Raw genomic sequence first — 18423 nt, 5'->3', positions numbered from 1 at the left:
CGCTCGCGCCTTCTTCTTCCAATCCCTCCTCCCCACATGGCTTTCCTCAGTTTTCCCACCTCCGCCATCCACCTCCCCTGACGGGATCCTCTCCCCACCAGTGCAAGATCTGGCCACGAGCGAGACAGGCGTTTGGCTAGGATAGTCCTGCTCCGGGCCGGCGCCGACGGAGAAGAAGGACCCCGCCCCGCCCCGCCCCTTTCCTCTAGAGCCCGGAGCTGCGTCCAGGGGCTGCAGAGCTGGCGCGCTGCGAACAGATTGCCTTTTGTTGTACCTCGTAATTCTCCCTCTTGTCCGGCTTTCTGCCTCCGGGGTGACGATGTTCGTTCCCTGCGGGTCGTCAGAGCCCGACTTTACTGGCTTCACCCTGCTGATGGTGAGTCTCTCCGCCTTAGCGGGGCTCTGCGGGCGCGATGTGCCGAGGTGGGACCCAGGACCTGGTACGGGGCCTGCACGCGCCTGTGAGCCGTGGGCTAGTCCGTCAGCTGGCATTTATTAAGCGCCTGCTGTGTGCCAGGCCCTATGCTGAGCGCAGGGCATGCGAAGAAAGAAGAAAGGCAAAAGATAGGCCCGGCCTTCCAGAAGCTTAGGGTCTAATAGGGGAGAGGACAGGCAAGCAACCATGTACTGAAGATTTGGCCAGGAACAATGGGGGACCATCACTAGAATGGAGGAGGACTGGACAGGCTTCTTCTAGAAGGTGGGACTTCGGCTGAGACTCGAAAGTAATCAGGAAAGCCATGGAGGGCGGGTGGGGGAGAGCACTGCTGGGAGATGGAGAGTTGTGAACGGTGGACGGCCAGGACTTCAGAGGAAATGGAGGGGAGTTTAATGAATTAAAGAGGATTGTGAAGGTGGAAAGGAGCCGGATTATTAAGGGCTTTGATGACTAAAGCAACCTGAACAGCTTCCAGCCCCTACGTCAAGCTCACCTGCAGGTCTTAGTTAGGATCACAGATTTAGAGCTGAAGGACCTTTAGAGCCCAGCGAGTTCAGTGGTTTTACAGATCAGAGAAAAGACTGGGTGAGAGAGGTGAAGTGACTTGCCCAAGGTCGCACAGCTGGTAAACGTCAGGATTCTAATTCAGGTCTTCCTTATTCCCAAATCCAGCCCTGTATGTGATATACCATGCATATCAAGGAGGAAATAAAAAGGTCACCTTGGACAGTTTTCATTTTGTTTATTCATTTGTCACAGCCCTTCTACATTAGCCACTTGTTGAAGTTTCCTTTTATTTATGCTCTCTCCTTAACCCCTCCTCTTGGAATTCCTGTATTCCTTCAAGGCTCAGTTCAAGTATTGTCTCCTTGAAAAAGTCATTATTGAATTCCACCCCTAATTACTCTCTCCTTGAAATTTCTTTAATATCTTTTTTGTATTTACGTTTTGAGGTACCTGCTCTTTATTCTCTCTTTCCCAATAGAATATAATGTCCACTTAAGTTCCTAGACAGAGAGAAAAGTTATTTTTCTGTTTCTTTTCCATAATTGTCACTAGCTGTTTCATAAGAAGGAAGATAAGATATAGGCTTATAAGATTTCAAACTGGAAGAGATGATAAAAGTCATCCAGTCTAATCTTCTCATTTTACATATTAGGAAGCTAAGAAGCAGCTAAATTTAGTGACTTCCTTTAGGTCTTTCAGGTAGTAAGTAATAGGACCAGAATTCAAACCCAAGTCTTTAGACTCTGAATCGAGATGCTTGGACTTGTATTTATAAAATTGGTTTTTAAGGATAATCATCTCACTTGGGTAGAGGCAAAAAGATCCTTCTAAATAGCAGTTTAGCTACCTGAACATGCTTCCCAATCCTTGATGGAGGAGGATAGAGTGGAAAGAGCCCTAATTCTGGGTTAGTTTGGTGTCCTTAAGTCAATCACTTGAGCTCTTTAGACCTCAGATTCCTCATCTATAAAGTGGGAATAGGGGAGCACCAATGTTAGATGATCCCTAAGCTTCTTTCCGGCTCTAATATCTTTATTTGTCTCCCTCTCTTCATTATTGCTTGATTTTTTGCTACTGTAGTTCAGTCTTCTGTCTGTACTAATGTCTTCTAATTGGTCTCTCTGTATCCAGGCTTTTACCCTCTTCAATCTTGTCCCTCGAAGCTGCCAAAATAATGTCAGTTGGTTAATAAGCATCTGTACTGTGTGCCAGTCACCGTGCTAAATGTTAGGAATACAAAGAAAGGAAAAGGCAGTCCCTGCCTTTGAAGCACTCGTCTAAAAGTGGGAGTGATCAAACAAACAAATATGTACAAACTAGTTGTATTCAGGGTAAATAGGAAATAATTTAAAGAGAGATGGCATTTGAATGAAGAGAGATTGGGAAAGGCTTCTGGAGAATGTAGAATTTTAGCTAGGATTGAAGGAAGCCAGGGAAGCCAGGAGGTGGAGATGAGGAGAGAGAGCATTCCTGGCATAGAGGACAGCCAGAGAAAGTGCCCAGATCTGAGAGATGGAGTTTTTGGTTTGTGGAACAATAAGGAGGCCAGTGTTACTGAATTGAAGAGTATTTGGTGGGGCAGGGGAAGGATAAGGTATAAGAAGATTGAAAAAGTGTGGGGAATAGGGGTAGGAACTAGGTTATGAAGGGCTTTGAACACCAGAGAACTTTGTGTTTGACCCTGGAGGTTACAGGGAGCCATTTGAATTTATTGATGGGGCGAAGAAGGGAGTTTGACATAGATTGGCACTTTAGGAAAATCACTTTGGTGGCTAGATGTAAGGTGAAATAGAGTACAGAGAGACTTGTGGTCTGTTGCAGTACTCCAGGTATGAGATGATAACGGGCTGGACCAGGGTGGCAGCAGTGTCAGAGGACAGAATGAGATGGATTCAAGAGATGTTGCAAAGATAGTATCAACAGACCTTGGCAACGGATTGGATATGGGGCTGAGGATGACTCTTAGATTGTGAGCCTGAGGGAAGATAGTGTTACCCTGGACAGTAATAGGGAAGTGGGAGAGGGTTTAGGGGAAAAGACAATGAAAAATAATCTTACTGAAGCATAGCTGATCATGTTACTCTCCAGCTCAAAAACCTATTGTTTCTTGGGTAAAATATATACTCCTTACCTGCTATTCAAAGCTTTCAGCATTCTGGCTCTGTCTGCAACTCTAGCCTTGTTTCATGATATCTTCCTTCATGTACTCTCTGTTAGTCAAAGTGAACTTCTAGCATTTCCCCTCCTCTGACTCTGTCCTTTACCTCTGTTTGCATAAGACCCTGTCATCTCTTCCCCTTCTCCCATCATACCTGGAATTCACTTCCTCATCTCTGTGTTTCAGAATAGTCTTACCTAGCTTACTGAGACCTGGGAAAGACCTTAGCTTAAAAAGGCCAAGGTCTCCCGCTGCACCTTGGGCCATCTCCGGTCATCCTGATCTATATCTTACCACTGGACCCAGATAACTCTGGAGGAGAGATGAGGCTGGTGATTTTGCACAGCCTTCCCTCACTTAAAGCCAATTCACTGTAAATCAGGACATCACCTTCCTGATGTCATTGGTCCTCTTCGAGAACAAAGGACAGATAACAGTTCCAAAATAATGGTAATTATGACAAATGAGAACAGGCAGGACTACTCAATTCCTATTTTACTTCTGTTTTCTCTTCTGAGGAGAATGAACTTTGCCCTGGACATGAAAGGATGAAAATGGCTAACAGTGCTGATGGCCCAGAGAAGTAGTGAGTAGTAAGAGACCACCTAGTTGCCTTTTGATGTATTAGGGTCACCTGATCCAGATGAACTATATCTTCCATACTGAAAAATTGACAGATGTAATTGTTATGCCACTGTCAGTATTATTTGAAATATTGTGGAAAATGGCTGAGGTACTAGGTTTAGAAAAAGGCAGATATTCTAATTTTAAAAAGGGGGCAGGAGGGGAAGAGAACAAGCATCTACTGACTATACAGGCCAGTGAGCTTAACTTTGATTCCTGGAAAAATTTTCAAATAGATCATTAAAGAGATGTTTAATGAACATGTAGAAAAAGAAGCAGTGATTACAATGAGCTTACATAGCTTCATCAAAAATGAGTCATGCAGGTGGATACTTTATTCTGTACTAGTAGATCAGGGGAGTGTTATAGGTTTATCTAAATTTTAGCAAAGTATTAGAAATGTCTCATACTAGCCTTATGGAAAAGATGGAGAAGTGTGGGCCAAATGATAATACAATTGGTGGTTTTGGAATTAACTTGAATGACTACACCAAAGGAGTCGCCATGTAATTGTTCTCTGTCAGCTTGTTAGGGATTTCTAGTGGGTTGCTCCAAGGATATTTGATTAGCCTTGTACTGTTTAATATTTTTCACTGTATCTTGGATCAGGACATAGATTGTCTAGAGCTGCATAGTTAGCAGATTTACATGTGACACAAAGCTGGGAGCAATCACTAATACTGGCTGAGAGAGTCAGAAAACAGAGGGGTGCTGATAGGCTCGAGCAGTGAAATAAATGGAAAAGGATTAAATTAACTAGTAGGAAACATAAAGCTTCACTCTTTCACAAAATCTGGGTGGAAGCTTGATTAGGCCATAGTTTGTCTGAATAAAACCTGGGACTTTTAGTGAACTGCAAGCTCTGTGGGTTAGCAGTATGATGTGGCAGCCAAAACAGCTAATGCTGTCTGTTACCTGTTTATCCTGGTCACACCCCATCTGGACTGTTGTTTTCATAAAAAGTTCTAGGTGCCTGAATTTAAGAAGGACTTTGATAATCTGGAGAGAACTCTGGGGAGGATAACCAGGATGATGAAAGGCCTTGAGTCCATCATAAAAGAATTGACTGAAGGACCTGAGAGTATTTATTGTAGAGAAGACAGATAGGAGGAGACAGGTTTTAAGTATTTGATGACGTTTGAACGAGGGACCAGACCCATTCTGTTGTTGGTGGAGGTCAGAACTGAGAGCAGTGGGTGGAAATTGCAGAGGGACAGATCTAGGCTTGATATCAGGAAAAGCTTCCTAATAATTTAGAATTGTCTCCAAGTAAAATGAGCTGCCACAGGAAGTACTAGGTCCTACTTCATTGGAAGTTTTTAGGTAGAGACAGTTGACCACTTCTAGTGGAGTCTTCATTTTTCAGGTGTTACTCGGCCTGGATGGCCATTGAGGTGCCAACCTTCCCTGGGGCCCCCAGGTGCTGATCTTTTCTTCCTCATCAGACTACCTTGTATTTTTACTTACTTTGTACGTGTTATGTAACCTTCCATGTATAATACAAGCTCCTTAAATATTGTTTGAGTTTTGTCTTTATATATCTCGTGCTTGGCACAAAGTAGAGATGTTTTAGCTGTGTTAACATGGGAAGAGTAACGAGAAGGGAAAGGTCTATTAATCTCTTACTTACCTTGAGTTTCCTCACTTGTAAAATGTGGATATAGAGATGTTTATTTAAAATATTTACATTTTATGTATTATATGTATATATTTAAAATGTTTTGTGAACTATAGATCACTATGTAAATTTCTGCTTTTACTGTTAAGAGTTTAATAAATGGTTGTTGAATTGAGTTCAGAAACATTAAAGTCAACCTTATCCTCTGGAACCGTACAACTCTAGAAGGACCAAGTCTACCTCTTGAAAAAATCACAGTAACTAACATTTATGTTACGCTACGTGCTTGCTAGGAATCGTGCGAAGTGCTTTACAGTTATCTCATTTTATGCTCACAACAAACCTGGAAGGGCAGGAACTATTTGATTCAAATAAAGTAATGTATATAAAGTTCTTTGTAAATCTTGAATTGCCACATGAATACCTGTTATTCTTTGTTTTATCTCCCCCAGTGCCTAGCATGGTGCTCTGAGAACTGTAGTTACTTAATAACTATTTATTGAATCAATGAATGGACACTACCTACTGAGGGGAAGCAATGTATAGCCGAAAGCAATGTGTAATACTAGATATGAAATGTTGTCTGTCACTTGAGCCCTGTGAGCCTCAGTATAATGAGGGGTCTAAGGTTTCATTCAGCTCTGTTATTTGCTGATGCCCTGGCATCTCTTAAGGTCTGCAGATGCTAAGGTCTTGGTTAAAATATTTTGCAGTAAGTTTCTTTTACTCCTATTGCAGGGCTTCTCCCAAACATTTGGTGACTGGGAAACATAGCTACTGAAGGCATATTTCAGAAGGAAATTTAGACTTACAATCATCTGCATATAGGAACAATTACTAGTAAATCAAATAAGGTCATAATTATTTTATTGTCCAGGTTATCCTATGTAAAAAATAACATGCTGGAATTTTATTGTTAAGCATATGCAAATTATACATTGCCAAGTATAGGCCCTACATTTTTTTAAGTATTTTTGCTAATTTTAATAACTGATATACTGTCATTCTTTGTGATTTCAGCCAGCAGTATCTGTGGGGAATGTTGGGCAGCTTGCAATAGATCTGATTATTTCTACCTTGAATATGTGTAAGGTTGGTTACTTTTACACTGATTGCCTTGTTCCAATGGTTGGAAACAATCCCTATGCAACTGCAGAAGAAAACTCAACAGAACTCAGTATAAATGCTGAAGGTATGTGCATGTGATCTGAGCTTACACTACTGTGGTTCTCAATCATGAAACATCTGTTAAGCACCTTCGATTTGTTAAGCACTGTGCTAAGGGCTAGGGATATAAAAAGAGGCAAAAGACAGTCTCTGCCACTTCTTCAGTTTAGTGGAAGAAACAACATGCAAACAAGTAAAGGCAAAGTGAGCTAAATACAGGATGAATAGAAAATAATTCAGAGGGAAATCATCAGAATTAAGAGGGGTTAGGGGAAAGCTTTTAAGTAGAAGATGGAATTTTAGTTGTTATTAAAGGAAGCCAGGGCGGTCAGTAGGTGGAGCAGAGGAAGGAGTGTTTCAGGCATGGTGGACCACCAGAGAAAATACCCTATTACATGGTAGGGTTGATCTCAAGGCCTTGTGCCAACCCTATACCAGATAATTCATACTGAGCAGAGTATTAGGTATAGGCATTTTCCTTCTGAAGAAAGCATTAAGTTCTTACTCTGTGTCTTTCATATATCTTAAAAATACTGACCCTTTTAAAAAAAAAATATTGGTCTTTCAAACCTTTTGAAAATGGTAGCTCTTTTAAAAAACTTGGTCATACTTTTGTTTGTATCTTTACTTTGAAATTGTACATTTTTTTAGCTACCTAACATTTCTTGTCATTTTTTTCCTTTTCATACTCTCAGTTTTGTTTTCTATTTTTATTATTGATTAGACCTGGAAGAGTCCTTAGAGTCCATCTAGTCCAAACCCTCCTTTTTCAACTGAACAAATCAAGAGGAGGTGAAATGACGTACCCAAAGTGACAGAACTGCAGGTTGCAGAGACAGGTCTCCTGAGTCTTTTGACTCTAAATCCATTGCTTTCTCCACTAAAGCATTCTGCCTTAAGATACAAATAAGGGAACTGAGGCTTACAGAGGTTAAGTGACTTGCCCATGACCACACAGTTTGTCAGTGTCAGAACCAGTATCTCAAACAAGAGTCTCTTTGCCCCCATAGTTAACCATGTGCCACTGCCTAATGAATCATTGCTTATCTGACATTTTTCCTTTTAGCCAAGGGCATTTTAAAACAATTTGAGATGAACATAAATGTCTAAAAACTAAAAGCATTCACAGAAATCCTGAAGAATACAGTGTAGGCTATTAAGCATAGTAATATGTTAGTTATCCTGATAGAAAATTAGTCTTGCAGTTTTATTAGCTATTGCAACTTTTTCTTTTCAGTATGGGATAGTTAAAAGGTCAACGAAATTCACCTGTACCTTTTAGTGTACCTTTACTGAGAATATAAAATGATTAAGTTTTTGTGTGTGTCCAGTATTTTAATAATTGAGGGAAATAATTACGTAAAGAAATTTAATGAAATTTAATTTTAATGTTTCATCACTTTAAAAATACCAATTGTAATTCCTTATTGTCATCAATTTTCTTAACCTCAGATTTCTTTTTTTTCTCTTTTGTTGTAGTATATTCATTGCCTTCAATGAATCTGATGGTTCTCCAACTAAGATCAATTTTTATTAAGGTTAGTATTCTTATTATTTGCTTATATTAAAGTTTTTTACAAAAATAAAAAACTTAATTAGAAAGCTTTCTGTGATTTCTAGTCAGCCAACAGTGGCAGACCAAAAAGTTATATTTAAGCACTGAAACATTCTGGTCTTATTGCTGCCGTTATCTTATCACTACAACTAGAGGAAAGGCAATGTGTTATCTAGAACAAAGAGGTCTGGATTTAGTAAGAGGAACTGGATATGAATTCTGCCTCTGCTACTTACCACCTGAATAATCTTGGGCAAGTCTCTGCAAATTTCTGTTTCCTGATGTGTAAAATAGCAGATGGGAATATGTTACATCTTAAATTTCTAAGATCCTTTCTAACTCTTAAGTCTTGCAGTGCTCTGAATCTTGTAGCAGTTACACAGAATTAATGACTTCACTTAAAAAACGGCTTTTTCAGACAGTCAGTAATATAAATTACCCTCTACTTTGTTATTCCAAAACATTTACCTTTCAACTGTTTAAGAATGGCTGTTAGTTTGAACTGTTCACAATTAGAAAGTCTTCCAGATTCTGCTTTTGACTTTTTGCTTCTCTCTAGGATCAGGATCAGTAAAAGGGGTGAGAAAAGAGATGGAATCATTGAAAAAAGAATTTTTGGGTTTTGTTTTTTTAGTGACTGGAAAAGGATATTAAATATAGTATATTTCTGACCTTTATGTCAAGTTTTTACTAGCAAGTAAATCAAAAAGAAAAACAGATTCAGAAATTAAATATTGAAGAGCTTTTGGCCACTGTTTTTTGGTTAATGATGGGGACGTATAAATTGACAACTAAGAAAAAAATGGACTTAATACTGGTTTTCATAGGAAAAGGAACAACATATTGTTGATAATTGTATATGATAATATGTATATTATCAGAAACATTGTATATTATCTTTGTTTTGCTTTACAATTAACTTTTCCATAGTACAGCTTTGGAAGTTGAGTAATAGAATAATATACCCACACTGCTTAAAATTTTCTTTCATTTTTGATCTTTAAGGATAATAAATGGGCTTGCAAATAATATTATTTTTAGTATATATAATCATGCACATAAACATCACATTAAAAAGGCCTCCCTCAAATGTACCAGTAGATTTTTGCCGTACATAAACACCAAGATCTGATTTTGATGACATTTTTTTCTTCCTTTCATTGGTGATTAAAGTATAAATCAAAACCATTCTGTGAAAAGCTCATTTCCTGGGTGAAAAGCAGTAAGTGTGCCAGAGTTATTGTTCTTTCAAGCAGTCATTCCTATCACTGTGATGACCAGCAGCTTCGCAGGTATGTTGAATCATCCTCCTCATAATATACATGAGATAACTTTGTAGTTCTGTCACCACTGCAGTTTTACCGTAGAAGTTTAGTCCCACTATTACTAGCATAGTAATTTAGAAGCTGTTTTAGAGTATTCAGCCTATGTGACAGTGGATAGATGTGAGCATTTACTGTCTTTTGATCTCCTCTCACTGAAAGCTAAGAAGAGGAAGCCTGGCTGGGATATGGCATGAAGTTTTATGTGTTTCATAAGATCTAGAGCAAATGATATTTGACAGGAACAGCTAGATGTCTAGAACTCTTCATTCCTCGCTTTGTGCTTCTGTATCATGGAACTTAGTAAGGAAGGAAAAAGAAGACAGCTCATAAAGAAGGGTGCTTAACCAAGGGTAATAGGTCAGTGCCTTTCTGAAAGGCTGAATTGATAACTTTCATTCTTATATGACCACTCATCTTCACTGAAGGAAGTTTAATTGACTTTAATTACAATCCCCTGGAGTGTCAGCATGAGTCCTTTAATGTAGAGCAAAGGAAGTACTTACGAGAACATGGTCTATAACATAATTGTCTTTTATTACCAATTACATACTTTAAAATTATATTTTCATTATACCTTATACCAGAGGCTAGAGTAGTGTCAGAGAGGATTAAATGGTAGTTTTTTTTAAAAATTCCCTTTCATCATTTTTTTGTCAATGTTTTATCTTGAAACAAAAACATCTCAAAATGATAACTGTGTCAGAGTACTTCTACCAGAGGAGTATGGGATGACTCCTGCATGTTAATTCTGAAATTTCATACTTTATCTGTTTTCATTTTATTTGTGGAATGAACATAGCCAGCAGGGAAAACTCACAAGCAACAATGTTAAATATGTATAACTCTGTTAATCAGAAATAATATTTGCTTCTACTAAGAAATGAGGTTTAAGTATCAGAATTTTATGCCAAGGATTTTTTTAACGACTATTTTTGAAACAGTTGCAGTCAAGGGGGTTTCATCTTATTTTGTGTTGTTGCATCATTTCGGTAGTGACTGACTCTCTGTTACGCTATTTGGGGTTTTCTTGGTAAAGATACTGAAGTGGTTTGCCATTTCTTTTTCCAGCTTCTTTTACAGATGAGAAACTGAGGCAAACAGGGTGAAGTGATTTGCCCAGGGTCATGTAGCTAGTAAGCATCTGAGGCAGGATTTGAACTCAGGTCCTTCTGACCCTAGGCCTGGCACTCTCTGCTGTGCCACCTAGCTGCCCTTATATTCATCTTATAACTAGAGCTAATTTCTAAGACTCTTATAAAAAATTCATAGCATTTATAAGACATGGGAGCAGAAGAAGGTAGAACAGTGAAAAACTGGATAAAATTTTAGGATGGTCTTGACTACCTTTTTAATTTTCCTTCCCCAGTTATGTATTATTCATAAATCAGGTGACTGGTAGCTACAAACTGTTGTGCTTTTAAAAATATTCTAATCTTCCTTGATTGAAGAGATTTCTCATAGTTTTTTAGTTAATGGAAGCTTAAATAATTATAGGTCAAATGCTGGGATTACCTTTGTATGTGATATTTTGGGGTTTGTTTTATTTTAATGAATATGTTAAATTACTATCTCCAGTGTTCCATTCCGATACTTACTTACACCTGAAATGGAAAAAAGTGTTGGTGAAATATTACAGAAGCTTCATTGGAAGGAAATGGAAAAAAGCAAATCATTTCCTGAAATACAAGATTCTGGGTTATGTATCCGTATCCCTGGAGGTGGTATCACAAAAGCCTTGTATACTGAGAGGTGAGTATATCAATTGACTTAATAGAAATTTGGAAGAGATTTCTAACATGAGCATTTGTATTAGAAATCCTATGCATTTAATTCAAGAAAATAGCATCTAGGGGTATTTAACAGTATTGTAGTAACTTTGGTGTAATTAATCAAAAACTGTTCCCACTTTACCTCAGGTACTTAACAGTCAACTTTTGGTGACATTGTTGAGGGGGAGATGGAAATTAGAGGAAGAGAAAATTTTCCTATTTCTTTCTCTTACTTTTTCAGTAACACACATATATAGCCCTTGAATCACCTGAGGATTTTTAGGACATTTGAAATGTAGTCCCATTTAACTTCTTTATTCTGCCTAATCATTTCACAGAAACTTAGGCCAAGTTGGGCACCAGTTAAAAACTAGGCTATTAAAATGTAACCCAGGAAAAGTTTACTTAGGCTCAGAGTTTGGTCTCCCACAGTGTTCATTTATACTGTAGGTGTATTTTTTTCCTGTGTTCTTTTGTGGTCTATTCAAATATTTATATAATACCTAGGATCCCTACTATATAAACTTTTTAAGAAGACAGCCATCAATCAATGAATTACCAAACATATATTAAGCACCTGTATGTGCCAGGTACTGTGCTAGGCATGGGGAAGACAAAGTCAAAAAGAAAATGCTCCTTTATTGCAAGGGGTTTACGTTCTCTTGGGAGAGGTCGCATATATGTAGACACATACATAAAAATAAATGCAAGGAAATTTGGAGGGATGAGGAAAGGCTTCGTATAAAAGGGATTCTAAGAGTAGAAGGAGTGCATTCCAGGTAGTCAAGGTAGCCAGCTACCTTGCTTCCCACATGAAGGTGGGAGATGGAGTAGCATATGCAAGGAACAGGAAGAAAGTCAGTTTGGCTAGACAGTAGAGTGACAAATAGAGAATAATGTATAGTGAGACCAGAAGGTTAGGTTGGGAAGGACTTTAAATGGCAAATACAGTTTATGTTTTATGATAGAAAAAATGGAGCCATCTGTATGTAGTAGAGAGGTGGTGTCATCCTTCCTGTTTTAAATATGTGAATATAAGATATTTAAAATAGAACCACTGCTTGGGAAAGAACTCTCTTAACTGCCATGGCAGCCAAGCCAGTTGAACTGTGGTGATTATGGAGCTCATCTAGCCAATCATGAGACAGCTTAGCTGTTGTTAGTTTTGTGTAAATTACAAAGCACCATGAATGTGTAAAGAGCATGTCGTTTACTAAGGGATAGTGCAGAAGTCTGCCTTCTGCTAGTTTAAAAATTTTTTTTGGTCTATTGTTCTCATTTTTTAAGTAACAAGAATTTTTATATTAAGCTGCTCTTTCCCCTCCTTCCTCTCCATTGAGCAAATTTAAAAGACAAACCTAAAAAACAAATCCCTCAGTACATATCCTCCAAAACAAATTCCCACATTAGCCCTGTCTGAGAATGTGTCTCTCTTTCCACATTATAATGTCTCACTTCTTTGTCAGGAGGTGAGTATTGTGTTTCATCTTCATTTTTTGGACTCATTGTTTATTATCACATTTATTGAAATTCTAAAATCTTTTATTTCTCATGGTATAAACTGTTTTCCTAGTTCTGCTGACTTTGTTCTGCATGGGTTCATGAAGTTCTGAAATTATATGTTTCATCATTTCTTATGACAGTAATATTCCATTATATTATTATATTCATATGCCACAATTTGGCAGTTCCTTATTAGGAGAACATCCCTCTAGTTTCCAGTTTGGGGCTACAGTGGAAAAAAAAAAACCCCTGTAAATATTCCTAATTCGAATTTTGAAGACTGTCTAGTTTCTCTCTGTGGTCCTGTGATTGGGCATCACCTGAGACATACACACATTCATCCTTGTAGTGGCTCATACTTCTGTAAGCCCAACACTTATCCATCTTGCTTTTGTAGCTATGTATGTTTATCAGTTTCAGTATTTTGAGTTTTGATTGAGCATTTTCCTATAGTTCCTGCTTTAGGGAAATTCTGTTTATTGTGGACAAGAAGGATTCTTATTGTACAAGTATTTTTTTATTTATCCCATTACAAGTTGTTTTCTTGCATTTAACTATCCTATTCCCTTCTGTAGCTTGCCTTGCCACTTTATATTATTAATAACAAAGCTATTCTACTTCACATTCCAATCAGTTGACCATAATGTTTCTGATAATCAAGCCTCCCTAAAATTTGTATTGGATGATGGTCAGTCTTATGGCACAACTTTAAGACAGGTGTTTGACTTATCATGTAGCCCAAATGTTGAATATCAAAGTCCATATTAGTTGTGGTATTTATTTGGCTACTTCTGTCACAACCATTAAGCTTGTAAGTCCCTGAGGACAGGACTGTCTTTTGTCTCTCTTGAGTGCCCCCAGCACTTAGCATAGGGCCTTACATAGGAGGCACTTTTATGTTATTGATTTGACTCACTTTGAGAAGTAGTGATAGTGACATGATTTGTAATGACCTACTCCTGGATACTTAAAGCTCTTCACCAGAAAATAGAGGAACGTATTAAATCATCTGCCTAACAGTTCTTCACTGGTTAAGCTATGGAGGGGGACATGCTGGATTCTACTTCCCAAATTAGTGGGAAACAACTGATTCATTCTCTTTGTTGTAGCTGTTCCAAAGGGATAGAGATGGCAGTTGTCCTGAAATTTGTTTCAGAAGGAGATAATATCCCAGATGCCTTTGACCTTGTTAGATATCTTAATGATTGGCTTCAGATAATTAAACCTCAGGTAAGTGTTCTTTTCTTTAATTTGCCCTCTAATGAGGTCTTCTTACTTCATCCTTTATTTCATATACCATTTATAAACTGTTATAAATTTTTGTTGTTCATTTGAGATGAGAGTACAAAAAGTAGTTCTTTCCATTCATTGCAAGGAATGGGGTAGAGCCAGGGGTGGGCTCCAATTAAGGAGAATAATGGAGAACATTTAACAGTAGATCCATTTACTTTGGTTGCCTACACTTTGATTTTTATAAGTTAATCAAATGTTACCATGTTTCCATATACAAACTCAAATATTCCCAGCAGCTCTCTTACCCTCTTGAAGAATTATACTCTCCAGAATTTGTTTCCCCATACAGTATTATCAGCTATATGATTTCTCTCCTATGTTATGGTCTAGCCACTTTAAAACTGAACACTTCGAAGTTGCAAATATTAATGCTAGAGTAAAACTTGCTACACTCTTCCTTTGCTTTTAATTTCATATCACTGAGATAGAAACAGAGTTGCTAAGTTTTCTTTTGAGCTCAGATTGTTTCAGGAAGCATATGAGGTGTTGTTTATGTGAAATTATGGCTAAATAGCTGGAAAGCAATACTGTAGCTGTTGGTAGAGTTCTATGTCACTGTAAGACACTCCCCTCACTGTGAAGCCTTGAAGTATTGGGGCATGATGGAAAGAACACTGAAATCCTACCTCTGCCAAGTTTACCTGACACTATAAAAATAACTAGAATTTGTATGGTGCTTTAAAGCTTGCAAAGTGTTTGAGCCTCCTGATTACCCAGTGAAATAGGTCCTATTATCCCCATCTCACAGCACAGAAAATTGAGTCAGAGAGGTTGTGATTTGCCCAGGGTCACAGATGTCTTAGGACTTGGACTCATGTCTTAACTGACTCCAAATGCCTCTTTGACCTCTGGCGGCATGGCACAGTGGACAGAGAAACAGTCCCAGAGTCATAGAGATCTGGGTTCAAGTGCTGCCTCTGGCACAGACTGACTGGTGCCCCTCAGCAAATCAGTTAACCTCTTAGTGACTCAGACTCTCTGAGCCTTTGGAAGTTTTAGGACAGATACTTTGCTTCCTTGGCAGAGAGAGTGTCCTCATCCAGTGAAATTACATCTCTGACCTGTGACCCCCAGCAAATCACTTAACCTCCAAACCCACACTCTTAAACTATGAAAAAGGAGAATATTTGCATTCCCTGGCTCCCAGGATTGTTGTGAAGAAAGCATTTTGGATAGAGTGCCAGGCCTGGAATCAGGAAAACCTGAGTTAAAATCTGGCTTCTAACACTTAGTAGCCGTGTGACCCTGGGCAAGACACTTAACCCTGTTTGCCTTAGTTTCCTCATGTGTTAAATGATCTGGAGAAGGAAATGGCCTCCACTCCAGTGTCTTTGCCAAGAAAACCCCACATAGGGTCATGAAGAGTTGAGTCATAACTGAAACTGAACAACAAAAAAGCCGTAAAGTGCTGTTGTAATTAGGAAACTTGTAAAACAAAAACAAACATGAGGAAAAATGCTAGGTTTTTAAAATATTTTATTGCTGTTTTTTTTTTACACCCTCTGCCAATAACTCAGCTTCCCCTTCACCCTTTTGAACCCTGCCTTATACCATAGAAAATCAGTTGAGAATATACCATCTTAGGACTGCATCTGGATCTCTGTAATAATCTGCACCTCTTTGGAGAGGAAGGAAATGGGCTTCATCATGGAAGATGTTTTTTATAAATGCCTTTCTGGGAAACCCAACCCCCATTATAAATACTTGAAAACTTACTTGTGTGTCAAGTTGCCTCCTGCCTAGAACAGAGACTGCTTCAGGCCCCACAGCAGCACAGCAGCTTGAGTCAGCATTCAGCAAGTTTGGCTACATTTTTAACAGGTGATTTTTAAGCCCTTCTCTTATTTATGATCCTGCTTATTAACAAGATCTATCAGCAGTCTTCATGACACTACTTTGTGCTTTGGACCCATGGTAAGGAATAGGCGAAATGCCCTTAGAAGAGGCTTGGTTCACATGAAGAAAAATATTTTTCCCCTGATGGTATCAGAGCGAACAGAGACTGGAGACTGAGAGGAAAGAGGGACTGTGTTGTGCCTGCATGTTGGAATGCAATTTAATATTTATACTTGAAAGTCTAATGTATTTTTGTTTTTAAATCCAGGAGTGCAGTGACCCCACAACATCTGTTTCCCAGTGGAAAATGCCAAGTTCTTGGAGATTGCTCTTTGGTAGTGGCCTTCCTCCTGCGCTTTTTTGATTATTTGTCGCTGCTCATAGTGGCTCTGACAATACTGTTATGTCTGTCCGCAAGGTTGGGGGTCGTACCTGTGAGGAGCTGTAATCTTTAGAAGGTCACATACAACAGTGAGAGATCAAGTTTCTTCTGCAGCCAGTATGAGATAGACATTAAACCTAGTTCTTCTTGACTGCAAGCACAGCCCTCTATCCAGGATAGCTCTTGTGTCCTGAAATAATGAATTACCAAATACAACCATCCAATAATTTATCTAAGGATTTGTATTATGTCAATATGACAGAAAATTTCAAAGAAATAGAATAATAGTCATCCTGACTTTCATCATATATAACAAGTATAAATTTTGTAGAATAAACTTTTTCTTAAGAAATTATTGACTGAATTGTGGTTTTTGGTTTTTAACTGAAAATATTTCTGACCAGAAAAGAATATATTAGAAGTGGGTGACCTTTTTTACTCTTATGTTAAATATCCTACATTAGGTTCTCTTTTACATGCACTGAAGATTTGCATACTAATATCACAAACAGAATCCCTTTCTCAATCTGAATTCTGGGTATGTAAGAGTTTTTTGTCCTAGGGACTGAAGCTCTGTGTACCTCTGCCTTCCATGTTTTAGTACACCTGGCCTTGCTCATGTTAAAATCTGGCCTTCCTTTCCTTCCAGCTCAATACATATTCATGAGATCAGCTGAGGCCATTTCAGGGAAGAGGAATGGGATAAACAGTCTTGGGCAAGAATAAGCAATTCCTCTTGGCCTCCCATGACCTTCAGAAAAGACTTCCTTACCCTACATGAAGTTAGCATTAGGACTTAAGGAAATGCAGGCCAATTTTTTAGGCAATGTATGTTGAGCAGTGATTTGGGAAAGAATAGGGAGAAAAGTTCCAAGATTTCCAGCAGTCAAATTAAGTTGGCTATGTTCTGTTTCAAAAGTCCTCATCCTTGAAAAACTGATTGCATGAGACATTTGTACATGCAGCTTTGCATGATGACACCTTTCAAAGACAGCTCTGTGCAGTTGCCATAGTTTTTGACTCTAAGGTAAGTCTCTAAATTATTCCATCTAAAGCACCTGTTTTATATTTTCCTTGCTGCTTTGCAGAATAGTCTATCTGTATTCTTTTCATTTCCTTACTCTTATGTATAGCTTAAAAACATCTGTTATCTTAAAATCTCTGTCCTTATTCCTTTTTGTGAGCCAAAGCCCTAATCATGACTGGAAAGCATAAGTAAACTTTTCTTTGATGCATATATATTATTAAGGAAAAAGAAAGCTGTAAGTTTTGTAACGAAATAGGACATAATAGTGAAAGATGCCAACTTATAAAGACCATGAAGGTATGTCCATAATAATCACCATGATAATATTCTGACTCTAACATCTTTTTTCATTTTTTTTTTTAATTAGAAAGGCAGAGAGGTATAATGAAAAGCATTTTGAATTTGGAGTCAGAGATTTGGGTTCAAATTCTGACTCTTACTACCTACATGATCTTAAGCAAACCACTGAGCCCCTCTGGACCTGTTTCACCATCTGTAAAGTGAGAGAATTGGACCAGATGATTTCTTAAGGTTCTTTTCAGCTCTAAATCTGTGATGTCTATTATTTGTTACAATATTTTTCTATTTTTCTTTGCAAATGTTAATTTAGCCACCAGTGGCTCTGTAATATCGTTGGCATAGATACTATAAAGTAGTATGTTTTCAGTTTCAAATTTACATGTTTTTCAGCATCAGTTTCTTAGGGAATATACCTCACAGGATGAAATTTTATTTGGTTGTCCAGTTGTCTTATCAAAACAAAAATTTTAAGTGTTTATTTTCATTGGCAACTGAAACGCTTTTCAGCTGTAAAAGTTATATTCAGGCATAATTGAAATATGTCTAAAGTTATATTACATCCTCCAGTAGATGGAACTGTTGGGCCATATTTGCTTATCTGGTATAATATTTTTTTGTTCTTATAGAAATTAGCATTATTTTGGATACCACCTTGTACCATGCAGAATGGCATCCCTTAAAAATTGTCTCATATTGCTTATCTTTTTTTTTAAAATTACAAATGCTTTCCTTCAGATATTCTTTGTTCTGTTTGAGCCTAAATTTGTCTGTTTTTAAGTATACTACTACCATGTAAATTTTATGGAGAAAAGACCTCATGAAAGGAAGGAATATAATTATACTTGTCTCTTGAGAGGAAGACAAATCAGATGTAATGAAGCAAGATAGGCTTTTTATTTTGCCTCAGGGTGAGGCTTTTT

The 18423-nt window shown here is 38.0% G+C and overlaps 1 protein-coding gene across 1 annotated transcript; it reads left to right on the top strand.

The window, feature by feature from the left end:
• The first annotated feature begins 173 nt into the window (after positions 1-173).
• Positions 174-16528, top strand: PSMG2 (proteasome assembly chaperone 2). The gene is made up of 7 exons (XM_072604187.1): positions 174-376; positions 6367-6538; positions 7993-8051; positions 9242-9360; positions 10969-11142; positions 13775-13895; positions 16063-16528. The coding sequence occupies exons 1-7, from the start codon at positions 320-322 to the stop codon at positions 16156-16158; spliced, it is 798 nt and encodes a 265-aa protein (XP_072460288.1). The 5' UTR covers positions 174-319; the 3' UTR covers positions 16159-16528.
• Positions 16529-18423: the final 1895 nt, after the last annotated feature.

This window comes from Notamacropus eugenii, chromosome 4 (genome assembly GCF_028372415.1).
Source record: "Notamacropus eugenii isolate mMacEug1 chromosome 4, mMacEug1.pri_v2, whole genome shotgun sequence".
Classification (NCBI taxonomy): Eukaryota; Metazoa; Chordata; class Mammalia; order Diprotodontia; family Macropodidae; genus Notamacropus; species Notamacropus eugenii.
The sequence above is the reverse complement of the archived record's forward strand: the minus strand, read 5'-3'. Positions and strand labels throughout refer to the sequence as shown.